General features: G+C 39.3%; 2 protein-coding genes across 2 annotated transcripts in view; one reads left to right on the top strand and one right to left on the bottom strand.

Moving 5' to 3' along the window:
* LOC140959284 (uncharacterized) overlaps positions 1 to 2,726 on the bottom strand; it is a 3,725-nt gene extending 999 nt beyond the window's left edge. Inside the window, exons 1-5 of the mRNA XM_073417155.1 lie at positions 2,384 to 2,726; positions 1,565 to 2,323; positions 1,083 to 1,463; positions 807 to 974; positions 357 to 433 (exon numbers count right to left, since the gene is read on the bottom strand). Of these exons, the coding sequence (XP_073273256.1) occupies positions 357 to 433; positions 807 to 974; positions 1,083 to 1,463; positions 1,565 to 2,323; positions 2,384 to 2,726 (1,728 nt within the window). The remainder of the gene's footprint in view (positions 1 to 356; positions 434 to 806; positions 975 to 1,082; positions 1,464 to 1,564; positions 2,324 to 2,383) is intronic.
* A 2,669-nt stretch (positions 2,727 to 5,395) lies between these two features.
* On the top strand, positions 5,396 to 12,810 carry LOC140958720 (probable serine/threonine-protein kinase PBL16). Its single transcript, XM_073416281.1, has 6 exons — positions 5,396 to 5,896; positions 6,400 to 6,707; positions 6,793 to 6,928; positions 7,615 to 7,751; positions 11,229 to 11,352; positions 12,321 to 12,810. The coding sequence occupies exons 1-6, from the start codon at positions 5,758 to 5,760 to the stop codon at positions 12,683 to 12,685; spliced, it is 1,209 nt and encodes a 402-aa protein (XP_073272382.1). The 5' UTR covers positions 5,396 to 5,757; the 3' UTR covers positions 12,686 to 12,810.
* The last annotated feature ends 283 nt before the right edge of the window (positions 12,811 to 13,093 follow it).

Below are 13,093 nucleotides of genomic sequence, written 5' to 3'. Positions count from 1 at the left end.
ATGTAATGATGCATCAGTATAAACAACAAATCTCTCGTTTTCTGTTGGGATTGATAACACCGGTGCAGTCATCAGTCGGTGCTTCAACTCCTGAAAACTCCTCTCACATGCTTCAGACCACTGAAATCGCACACCTTTCTGAGTCAACTGTGTCAAAGGTCTAGCAATCTTTGAAAATCCCTCGATAAATCGACGATAATAACCTGCTAAACCCAAGAAACTACGGATCTCTGGTACAGATGTAGGTGTAGACCACTGTACCACGGCTTCGGCCTTCGTTGGATCAACAGAAATCTCATCTCTTGATATAACATGACCCAAGAAGACCACTCGATCCAACCAAAACTCACACTTACTGAATTTGGCATACAACTGTCTATCTCGCAGTATCTGTAATACTGAACATAAATGCCCTGCATGCTCAGCCTCACTCCTGGAATATATCAATATATCATCAATAAACACAATAACAAACCGATCGAGATAAGGCTGAAATACCCTATTCATCAAACTCATGAACACAGCTGGAGCATTCGTCAACCCAAACGACATAACTAAAAACTCATAATGCCCATATCTGGTCCTGAATGCTGTCTTCTGAATATCCTAATCTCTAACTCGTATCTGATGATATCATGACCTCAAATAAATCTTCGAATATATTGAGGTTCCCTGCAACTGATCAAACAAATCATCAATACGCGGGAAGGGATATTTATTCTTAATCGATACCTTATTCAGCTGTCGATAGTCAATACAAAGCCGCATTGTTCCATCTTTCTTTTTCACAAATAAGACTGGTGCACCCCAAGGCGATACACTAGGGCTAATGTATCCCTTGTCCAGCAAGTCTTGTAACTGGGCTTTCAACTCTCTCAACTCTGCTGGTGCCATTCTGTAAGGAGCACAAGAAATAGGGGAAGTACCTGGCATCAACTCAATCCCAAACTCCACCTCACGGACTGGTGGGAAGCCTAGAATCTCATCAGGAAATACATCAGCAAACTCAGCAACTACAGGTATCTCCTCTATTCCCACCTCTTTTTTCTTCTCTGTCACATCTACAGCATAAATAAGATAACCCTCATGGCCATGCTCCAATAACCGAGACATCCGGATAGCAGATACCAACGGAACACGGGGACGAGAACCCTTCCCATAAAATGTCCAACGCTCTTTCTCATCGGTGTAAAAATATTCTACCCGCTGATAACAATCAACAGTCGCACAATATCTCCTCAACACATTAAGTCCCACAATACAATCAAAATCAGTCATCTCTAGAATAATCATATCAGAGCTCAACTCGTAGCCCTCATAAGAAATAATACCATCTGATATCATCGATACAACCAATATATCAACTCCAGAGGGTGTCGAAACAGAAAGAGGCATAGACAATGGAGACGAGCGCATATGATGCTCAACCACAAACCTCTTCGATATAAATGTATGCGAGGCACCTGTATCAACAAGAATATAAGCAGGATAAGAACATAAATAACACTTACCCGCTATCATCTCCTCTCGTGCCTCCTCTGCCTGCTCTCGTGTCAATGCATACACCTGTGTCTGAGGCGGACCAGCTCCCTGCCTACATGGCTGTCCTCCAGAAGGTCGTGGTGTAAATTGCTGAGGCCGTCGTNAGGACCAGCTCCCTGCCTACGTGGCTGTCCTCCAGAAGGTCGTGGTGTAAATTGCTGAGGCCGTCGTCCTCCTGTCTCTGAGGATATACCTCTATCACTCCTGGGCTCTCGCTGTCCCTCACAGCTAGGACACTGTCTCGCTATATGGCCAACACCGCCACACTCAAAACAGGTGATCTCGGTCTGTGTGCACTGTCTGATCAGGTGAGGTCCCCCACAACGAAAACATCTCACTGCTTTGGACTCCCCTATCTGCCCCTGAACAGACTGAGAACTGCCCCCACGACTCTCAACACGTTGTGAATCAAATCGGCGCTTCCCAGATGATGCTGAAGAAGAAGATGAACCCTTCTGATATTTAAAAGATTGTCCCTGCGGTCGTAATGACTCCCTATTCGACTCTGATAATCGTCTCTGAGCTCCATACTCCTGCATAACCAACTCAGCCATCTCAGCCCTTGTCACTGCATCTTCAAATGATACCGTGTTATTTGATTGCACACGATCAAATAACTCTAACTTCAACCATTTCAAGAAATGCCTCATCTTCGCATGAACATTCGTACCAACATGTGGCACATATTTCAGCAATGCAGAATATCGAGCCTCATACTCAGCAACAGACATACTACCCTGTCTCAAATCTTCAAATTCTTTTTCTTTCTTTTGCCTGGATGCTATAGAAAAATATTTATCAAGAAAACGAGACCGAAACACATCCCAATCAACAGTACGACCCTGATCTCTCAATCCGACCTCAGTCGTCTGCCACCACAATAATACATTCCGCGAAAGCTGAAATGTAGCCAATCGTAACCAAGCAGATCTAGCACACGGTGCAGTCACAAATATCTTTTCTATCCTCTCAATCCACTCCTCTGCTCGCTCGCCAGTCTCAGAGCTATCAAATCTCGGCGGAAGATAACTGCTGAACTGTGCCAAAGTCAACTCACCAGGCAATAAAGGCTGATCTGCAGGTGCCTGTCCCATAGGAGGAGGTGGCAATGGATTCATCTGCCCAAACCCACTGTCAACCTCGTCCGTTTCCTCGCGTGGATCTACCTGTTCTCTAGCTGCCATCACTGGAAATCAAATTGTTAATCATCACATTTAACAATTACAATCCAGTAATCATCAGCACACCTTTCGCACGAAAGCACACACAACTAAAGAACAATCAATCATATCGAGAAATCATCAATAACAAGTCAAATGCACAGACACACGCAGATAATATCAGCATCCAACTTCCTCATCACAAACCCAACTCCTAACCATCCCAGACGTCTAACATATGCTCTGATACCACCAATGTGGCGCCCCAAACCTCACCACGTAATCATACAACATGTGACGTCATATGCATAAAAATTTTCTTTTCAACGACGTAATAATATAATGGATATACGACAAAATAGTGCAATCACCACACTATCTAAGTCAATGTAGCAGAAACAGTATATTAAATACACACATACAACTCAAATAAGACAATAAACTATACCGTCTCTATCTACTATAAACTACAGGACTGTTTGACTAGACACACCTAGTCCTTCACCACTATCCTGTCTCACAGCAGAGTCCTGTAACCTGTCCAACAGAAACAACCCCCAAAGGGTGAGCATACACAACAATCATCATCGTAATACATAGCAGTTATATTATCAACAATATAAAATATAGCTGGAATGATAACAAAAATACTCCCTTTGCTGTCTCTGGACAATCAAACCACCAACGATATCAACGTCATCACTCCCATACTACTGCAACAACAACATNTCTTTGCTGTCTCTGGATAATCAAACCACCAACGATATCAACGTCATCACTCCCATACTACTGCAACAACAACATCGACGATACGTCGTACTCCAACATTGGCGACAGCAATATCGTCGAACGAATAGCATCAATGATACGTCGCACCTCTACTCCGGCGACAGCAATATCGTTGAACGAATAACATCGACGATACGTCGCACCCCAACACCGACGACAGCAATATCGTCGAACGAACAACATCAACGTGACGTCTCCCAACAAACGACAGCTAACAATATCAACGATAATAAACAACAACAGATATAATATCAAATCACCCAATACCGGTGATTTATCATCGTTCAACGCAATAATATTGATCAATACTAAACAATAATAACATATGCTCGTACGTCAACACGTACCTGATAATCGAGTATATATATAATCTGGCTATTTCTTTGATCTCGAAGCTTGTGATGTATCTAAATAATTCAACAACAATTATTAGATCATTGTCACCGTAACAACACAATCATAACAAACTCAATATATATCACCTCAAATAGCCCAACAACAATTAATTCAACAAAATATAAAACTCGATTATAAATTCTTATCGTTCATCAATTTAATATTCTAGTGTATTTAATTCACAATATACCATCAAATACACCCTAATTAATTTAACATCAAATAATAGGCTATTTTACAACATCCGTCAAATTACGAAAACTTTATATCAACGTGTAGCATATACTTCATAGACTCCGAATGTACAATCAGAATTAATAACAACTAGCAAACAACTCTCCAATCTCAATTCAACGATTAAAATCCCTAATTATAATAAATTAAGAATAATTCAAAACAACAACACAATAAGCTTCTCTACTTTGTTAAGATCATACACTATTCAAAAATCTTCAATTTTCTCATCTCACTGCTAAAACTCTCTGTGAAATGAGATTCACCGTACAAACTTTTTCACATTTATCGACTTTTTTTTTAATATTATATTATGTTATATTAATAAAATAATAATATAATAACCATCTGAGGCTTGGAATACAAATTGAATCTCATACGTGGCATTGTTTTACCAAATTTTTCCTTAGTGGCTTTCGCACACATGGAGGTTATTGGTTTCCAGCCTATATACNTATTAATTACCATTTTACACTTAAAATTAATTCATTATTTTTCAACTTATTTACGAAAATGCCATNTCAATTTTACAAAACATAAAAGGAATTACAAAAGATATACCAGAGAAATTAAACAACAGAGGATTTCCCGAAGACCTATTTTATAGTTGTAATATCTCAGACATTACAATAGATAAGTCTTAACTGAAGTAAGTTGTTATAATGTATCGTAAAATCAAAGTCTTTTAATGAATTCCGTCATAATGAAAGAAGTGGATACATATAAAGGATAAACCTTCGAACTTCCATAAAACTATTTGATATTTATTTTGTGCATTTTTTTTACGGCTCAACTTGTCAATTTTGAAATTAAGAGAATATAACTATACACTAGATCCAAGACTTTTCTGCATTTTGGAAAATAGTTTTCAAGTGTCCAACTGTATTTAGTTTGTCGAGAGAAAAAGAGTTTTGGTATCTAACAAATATTAAGACCAACTCAAGACATCTCAAGTTTTTGAGAAAATTTTAAATTTTTTATTCAACCCACTCTAAACATATTATAGATTCTAACAATTTTGTCATAACTTGGTGAATATTTTTTAAAATTTCTTATATTTAATTAAAATCCCCAATCCGATCTAGACAAATTACATTTCATTTTCTTACTATATTTCAATTAATGATAGTTCAAATCCATGGACTCGCGGCACAATTCGACAGCTGCAGCTAGAATGAAATCCATCCAAGTCCTCTTGTCTGCCAACAATTCAAGAATAAATGAACCTAGAAGAAAAAGCGATCGACTGAAAATACGATGAAATCATTAATAGATACCCAGAAGAGGAAAAGAAAAAAGGAAAGGAAAAAGAATTCATGAATGGGACGTCGTGTATATCACCTTTTGTGGAGTGGGCATGTAGAAACAAACAAACAAAAAGGGGGGTTTACACACGCTTGAGATAAGTGGGGGAGAAGGAAGAAATGATGGGAAAAGATTGGTTTAGAATTTTAGTGCTGCTTTCCTTGGCGCACTAATCAAATCCAACCCAGAAATTCAACTCTACACTCTATCCAATTATTGCGCACGCAGTTCGTTTTCCTTTATGTTGAACTATTGGGTAACCTCTTTTCTTGTTATTTTTTTATTAGAGTAAGGAGATTTTTTCGACGAAAATGGTGTAGTGGGCTGTTGAATGAACTTTCAGGACGTGGGGTTTTTGGGTTTTTTTTTTTGTTGGTTACTTGTTGTTTGTTTGGTGTGTGATATAATGGGGAATTGCTGGTGTGGGTGGGAACCCTCACCATACAGAGTGTCGTCCAATGCAAAGTCGGGTCAGTTTTCTTTCTGGTTTTCTGTCTTACTGCTGTTTGAGCTCATGCTCAACCACTGGGATTTATGAATCTTGGGATTTAATTCATATTTCATACAGTTCTCTCTTGTTTACGGTGCCAGTTGTACTTTTCTGCAGATTAAACTAGATTATGAGTTCGAATTTGATGTAAAAAATTATACCAGTATATTTTTTAGAAGGAATATGAAGTGTGCTCCTTTTCAGTTTACTACTTTGCTGGTTCTCCTTTTTGTTTTGTGTTTCCTGATCTTGTGAATATGCATATTTCATTCATATGTAGGTAGGACATAGGCGGTGGACAGAATAACTCTTTTAATCTTTTTATCTTTTGACCAAGTTTTTGGTTCTGTCCTCTGTTTTATATTTTAGGAGTTATTTTTAATTGGTCTGGTAGGTTTTTTGAAAATAGATCTAGGATTAACAGTCAATATTTAATCTGATAAAATACGTCTTCAGTTTCATATTTGTTATTCGGATCTGCAGAATCTCCAAAGGATCAGAGTCCATCGGAGAAGGCCAGGAAAGATGACAGTAAACTACCATCAAATCCTGAAGAAGTCGAAGACCTGCGCCGATGTGTGTCAGCCAAGCCACTCATTGCGTTCACATTCAATGAGCTAAAGACCATTACTGGAAATTTCAGACATGATTATATGTTGGGCAGAGGAGGATTTGGGAGTGTGTACAAAGGGTTCATTCCTGAGGATTTACGAGAAGGTCTCAAGCCTATCACCGTCGCTGTTAAGATTCATGATGGAGATAACAGCCATCAGGGCCATAGAGAATGGCTGGTCAGCAGATATTTTTAGTTATCATGTCACGTTAGTTCAATATCTTTCTTGATTCTTTCAGTGGCAATTTTGTGATGTTTTGTAGGCAGAGGTTATCTTTTTGGGGCAACTTTCTCATCCGAATTTAGTGAAGTTGGTTGGATATTGCTGTGAAGATGAACACCGAGTTCTAATATATGAGTACATGGCTCGGGGTAGTGTAGAAAACCATCTCTTCTCAAGTAAGTAGACATTTCTCGATGTCCAAATGTCCACTCACATATGCATGCGTTATACACCAACGTTCAATCACTTGGTTTGGAAGTGATTTTTCTGAAATTGTTAATGTGGAAGTGTCCTTGTGATGTGTGCTGTTGGTATAGAAATATCCCTTTTTCCACGTAGTAGATAAGAGAACAATTTTCTTGTTTCTTGATACGATTTTCATTGTATCTACTTTTCTGATTTCCATGGCATGCATGTATTTATATGAGCGAAAGTTTCTGATCTAAATATCAAGATACTATCAGCCGAAAACAATTAGTTGAATTACTACTCAAAACTTCTAGTGGTTTTCTCTTTATAAAATACAATCCATTATTGCTTTGCTATTAGATTTTGACTAACTGCTTCGTAGTCATCAGTAGTTGTAATTGAAACATACAACCACTAGAAATAATATTTGCAACCTTGTATTTACAGTAAAAAGCTCTGTGAGGTATGAAGCCCACGTCAGGAGAACTCAGACAATTTTTGAGTTGCATATAATTCTTGTTAGAAGGGGTTTATTACATTTTCTTGAAAAATTTTAGCCTTCAGTTGATCAGCATTGCATCCATTGTGCTTTCTTGGATACTAATTAGCACTTCCATGGCTTGTATGTGCTTTTTGGTTATGACTAATGGGAAGATGCGTATACTTGCCCCAGGAGTGTTGCTTCCTCTTCCATGGTCCATTAGAATGAAGATAGCATTAGCTGCGGCAAAAGGCCTTGCTTTTCTGCATGAAGCAGAGAAACCTGTGATCTACCGTGATTTTAAGACTTCCAACATTTTAATGGACATGGTTAGTTATCGAAAGCCCTTCTGATAATATCGAATGAAAAGTTATATTGTAGGGGCACATGTAATCATAATTTCTAATCAAGCTTCACAGATTCAGAGAGGTATGTAGAGATTGAAAAGCAAATAATATGAAAGATATTTAATATGAAGAACTTGATAATAATTTCCCAGAGTATTCTCTGTACAAAGATATTCTTTCCACCACCCTAGCACTCGGCAAAGTCCCACTACCGAGAACGAAAATGACAGAATGTAACTACCTCCCTTTTTTTAACATTTTATTCTCCTCACTACTTGAGCTTTTCTTAACTCTTCTAGTATAAAGTTGTTTAATAATGGGGCTGGTACTCTCCTCAGAGCCCATTCCCTTTGCATCCATAACAATTCCCACCCTCTCAAGATTAATCTTGTCCCCAAGATTGAAAGCAGGGAATTGAGCATCAAAATCAACAGCATCTTCACTGGTTTGAGTCTTCAGCAGGATGCCCCTTCCTTTTAACCAAGATCTGCAGAATTTGTTCACCACGTTTGAACTTTGACCTTTGCAATAGTATTTGTTCTGGTTCAAAGTTCTGGGCTAAATCAGAATCCAATTCTTTTGGCAGCCTTGCCTCAATCACAGGATTCCCAAACATCTTCTTCAGACAAGAGACATGAAAACAGGATGTATCTTTGAGCCCTCAGGTAGACGCAGCTTGTAAGCCACCTTCTCGATCCTTTCAATAATATGAAATGGCCCGTAATACCGGCTTCTAGTTTTTGATCTACCCGGCGACAAACCGTTTTCTGCCTACTGGTCTTAATTTGAGAAAAACCATATTGTTAATCTGGAACTCCACATCCTCCGGTGTCCATTTGCAAATTTTACCATTTTTGTTGTGCTCGCTTCAAATTGAACTTCAATTGTCGCAACAACTCACCGCAATCGCTTAATTCAGTGGCTACAGCCGCCACTAATGTTTCCCCAGGAAGACACTGCAAAACAGTAGGTGTTTTTCTTATATAAATTATCTCAAAAGGGCTCATTCCAGCAGAAGTTTGGAATGACGTATTATACCAAAACTCACTCCAGGGTAGCCAAGTTACCCACTTCTTGGTTGTTTTGATGCAAAACAACGCAAGTAAGTTTCAATACATCTATTTAACGCTTCACTCTGTCCGTCCGTCTCCGGGTGGTAGGTTGAACTCATCTTGAGCTTCGTACCTTGTAGCCGAAAGAATTTTGACCAGAAGAGATCTTCCCATATCGCTTCAGGTACTGGTAGTGGCTGCAGCAAACCAGCCGGTGTCATGGCTTGGTATTTTTGCTTTTGACACTCGAGACATTGAGCCACATATTTTTGTACATCCCTTCTCAGTCCTATCAGTAGAAGTTATTGACAGTCCTTTTCAGTGTTCTCAGAGCCCCAGAATGGCTCCCAATCGGTGATGAATGAAATTCTTCCAATAATGTTCGAACCCATGGCGATTTACTTGGGATTACGAATCATCCTTTAAATAGTGAAAACCATTTACCAGCTGGTAATGTATGGGGGGTGTTTTCCCTTGCAGAATCTGGTGTTTGATACTTTGTAAATCCAAATTTTGCTCCACAGCCTTTTTTATTTCATCAATATCTACCCAAAATGGCATTGACAGATTTTTTAGTTCAACTACCTCCCCGGACAAAGCATCGGCAGCCCCATTTTTCTTCTCCAGCCTTGTACATGATTTCGAAGTCGTACCCCATTAATTTAGACAACCAATGCTGCTGGTCCGGTCTTGATATCCGCTGATGTAAGTGGTTTTTTTAAAGATTTTTATGGTCTGTCATCACAACAAATCTTCTCCCCAACAAATACGGTCTCCAGTGTTGAATTGCGATAACTAAAGCCATCAACTCTTTCTCATAGGTGGACTTTTAAAGTGCCGGATCCGATAGAGCCTTGCTGAAATAAGCTATAGGTTGTTTTTTCTTGCATCAAAACAGCCCCCACCCCTGTTCCCGAAGCATCACTTCAACGACAATTTCTCGGTTAAAATCCGGCATACGCAGCACCGGTGCTGATATTAAAGCCTTCTTTGATAATTCAAATGCTCTTGGACCTAGTCATTACAGCAAAAATTGTTTCTTTTCAGCTGCTCGGTCAAAGGTTTGGTGATTTTGCCATAATCTTTGATAAACTTCCTGTAATAACTCGTCAGCCCCAGAAAACCCCGAATTCCTTTTGTGTTCCGAGGCAGCGGCCACTGTTTTACACAATCAACCTTCCTCGGATCCATGGTTATTTTAGTGTTGCTCACAATATGTCCCAGATACTGTATCTGAGCGAGGTCGAACTGGCATTTCTTTTTGTTCAACTTTAACTGATGGTGCATTAGAATTCCCCTCTCGCCACTTATGATTAGGGTTCCTGATCGACGTCCCTTTATCGACGCCAATCTGCGAACCAGGTGTTCTGTTGGCTGGATTTTCACCGATATTTCTAGGTCCCAGTTGTGTGTAAGGCTTGAGCCTAGCTTTTCTAGAATCTGTTAGTTGGGCCCGATTGGCCCACTTGCTGGAAAACCCTCCTCTAAGATCTGCTTTGCATCCCAGCATACTTTGGGAATACGTTCGGCCCACAAAATCACCATACAGCTCTTCTTCCATCGGCCCCAAGATGGTGCGCGGATCATCCGCCGCTTCCCGCAGGCCACTCACCCATGCATCGTTCTTCCGGTAAATCCCCAATCAGAATTTCAAACTGTTCGATATATGCATCGACGGGTTACTTCTCCTGTTTCAAAGAAGCCACTAATTCAAACGGCGTTGTTGATCATTGTCTGCCTCCATATCTCCTCGTCAATTCGTCGGTGAATCTTTCCCAACTTGTATACGGAAATTTTTGTGTGATCCAGCGGAACCAGCGTACAACAGTTCCTTCCATACACACGTGCGCTATTTTCAACCTTTTGTTGCCGTTCCATGTAACTCAGAGTATTGCTCCGCCATCCCTAACCATCTCATGGGATCAGTGCCACCAAACCCAGGTATGTCAATCCTTTTAATGAGTTGCCTGAGTTCATCCGCGTCTTCCAGATAACCCTCCTCTCCTCTGTTTTGTTTTCCTTGTGGAAATTCCAGATGCAATTCTTTGTCATGCATCTGCATTTCCTCCCTATTCTCAAGCTGTGCTTTTAGCAGCTGCTCTACCGTCGCTTTAAAATTCAGAAATTCGTTCGTTGTCTTGGTGAGAGTTTTCACATTATCTTGAATATCAGCTATCGATTTCTCTATTGCTTCCATTCTTGCATCTGAACGTGTGATGGCCATGCTTTCTTAACTCTTCTAGTATAAACTTGTTTAGTAATGGGGCTGGTACTCTCCTCAGAGCCCACTCGCTTTGCATTCATAACAACATGCAATTATATAATCTTGTTTCCATCAGTCATTCCCATTTCATCCGATTGGTTTATGTGAATGAACATGTGAAATTTGTGACAAACTCCGACTCAGGACTACAATGCAAAACTCTCTGATTTTGGTCTGGCAAAAGATGGACCGATTGGGGACGAATCTCATGTTTCAACTCGCATAATGGGAACATACGGATACGCTGCACCAGAATATATAATGACTGGTATGTGATTTTATATGATTTGGCTTTAAGAGCTTATGACCTTAATATTTTGTAAATAAATACCTGTATTGCTTATATTGTTACTTCGATATTTATAATTATAAAGCGTAATAGACCGATAAGTTTATAATGTCTTTTGATCCCACTATGGATGCACAAGTAATTGTGTGACGATTTTTAAGTTTAAGAGGTCGCATATGCCTACTAGACTAATCTTTTGGGTCTGAGCTTCCTCATTAAATTTGATGACCAACATTGTGGCTGTTGGAAGAACCAACAGCGACCTGGGAAAGGTTTATCTCTGGGTCAATATCGATAATATGGCTCGAGTTCATATTATATAGTGGATTAAAATGCGTGTATCAAATGCTAATAGGTGAATGAAATTCATCAAGAGTGGGATGGCATGGATGTCGACTAATAAGAGGTGGATAGTGATCTCTTTCCTGATACTCTAATATTTTAGGTTTGAGCTCTCTTCTTGAGCCTAGGATCTAACATAATATATTTGTTTGTTTTCGCTCGTCTCTTGCACGTCATGCACACCAAGTATTTACATTCTATGACAGCATTTATATTATGTTTCTCGATGCACAACAGGCCATTTGTCTTCTAGAAGTGATGTATATAGCTTTGGAGTCGTTTTACTCGAGCTTCTCACGGGTAGAAAATCTTTGGATAAATCAAGACCAGCCCGCGAACAGAACCTGACAGATTGGGCTCTCCCCGTCCTCAGAGAAAAGAAGAAAGTTCTCAACATTGTAGATCCTAGATTGNCCATGGATGTCTACTAATAAGAGGTGGATAGTGATCTCTCTCCCGATACTCTAATATTTTAGGTTTGAGCTCTCTTCTTGAGCCTAGGATCTAACATAATATATTTTCTTTTCTCGTCTCTTGCACGTCATGCAAACCAAGTATTTACATTCTATGACAGCATTTATATTATGTTTCTCGATGCACAACAGGCCATTTGTCTTCTAGAAGTGATGTATATAGCTTTGGAGTCGTTTTACTCGAGCTTCTCACGGGTAGAAAATCTTTGGATAAATCAAGACCAGCCCGCGAACAGAACCTGACAGATTGGGCTCTCCCCGTCCTCAGAGAAAAGAAGAAAGTTCTCAACATTGTAGATCCTAGATTGGAAGGAGATTATCTCACAAAGGGTGTCCATAAAGCAGCCATGCTTGCTTATCATTGCTTGAATCGGAATCCGAAAGCAAGGCCTTTGATGCGAGACATTGTAGATTCCTTGGAGCCTCTCCAGGTTCCCTGTAACGATCCGACGGCTAAATCCACCTTCACTTTTTGTAGTGAAAACTTGGAAAGTTGAGGATATATTCTTCTTCTTCGTTTGAATTTACACTTTTATTGGGGTGCTTCTGGTTCATGTTTACTCGAAGTTTAGCTGGAGTGTATATCAGTATCATCATTTAAAAATCAAGCATAATTAATTCACACCAGTGCATACAATATTTCGTAACATCAAACTTGAATGGAAATCTCGATCACCAAAACAATATGTACTTTTTGTATGGTAGTGCTCTTTGAGATTGGAATTAGTTTTGTTTGGTTTTCCGATTGCAGAATGGATTGGACACAATCGAACTTCCTCTCCAAAAACTTTATGGATTTGAAACCAAAAAAATGTGTTAAAAATAGGGGTTAATTAAATTCTAAGATTGCTGAAAATCTTTTACGATTATTAACTCACCGTCCTTTCAATCTTGTACACAAATAT

Source organism: Primulina huaijiensis, chromosome 15, assembly GCF_012295235.1.
Source record: "Primulina huaijiensis isolate GDHJ02 chromosome 15, ASM1229523v2, whole genome shotgun sequence".
NCBI lineage: Eukaryota > Viridiplantae > Streptophyta > Magnoliopsida > Lamiales > Gesneriaceae > Primulina > Primulina huaijiensis.
Note: the sequence above shows the minus strand (reverse complement) of the source record. Positions and strands in the feature narration are given on the sequence as shown.

What these genes read in the sequence shown, in the direction of transcription:
- LOC140958720 (XM_073416281.1), top strand. Translation starts at nt 5,758, where the DNA reads ATGAACTTTCAGGACGTGGGGTTTTTGGGTTTTTTTTTTTGTTGGTTA. An exon ending in AGGGCCATAGAGAATGGCTG is followed by an intron (nt 6,708 to 6,792) that starts GTCAGCAGATAT and finishes GATGTTTTGTAG; the next exon opens with GCAGAGGTTATCTTTTTGGG. An exon ending in ACCAGAATATATAATGACTG is followed by an intron (nt 11,353 to 12,320) that starts GTATGTGATTTT and finishes GATGCACAACAG; the next exon opens with GCCATTTGTCTTCTAGAAGT.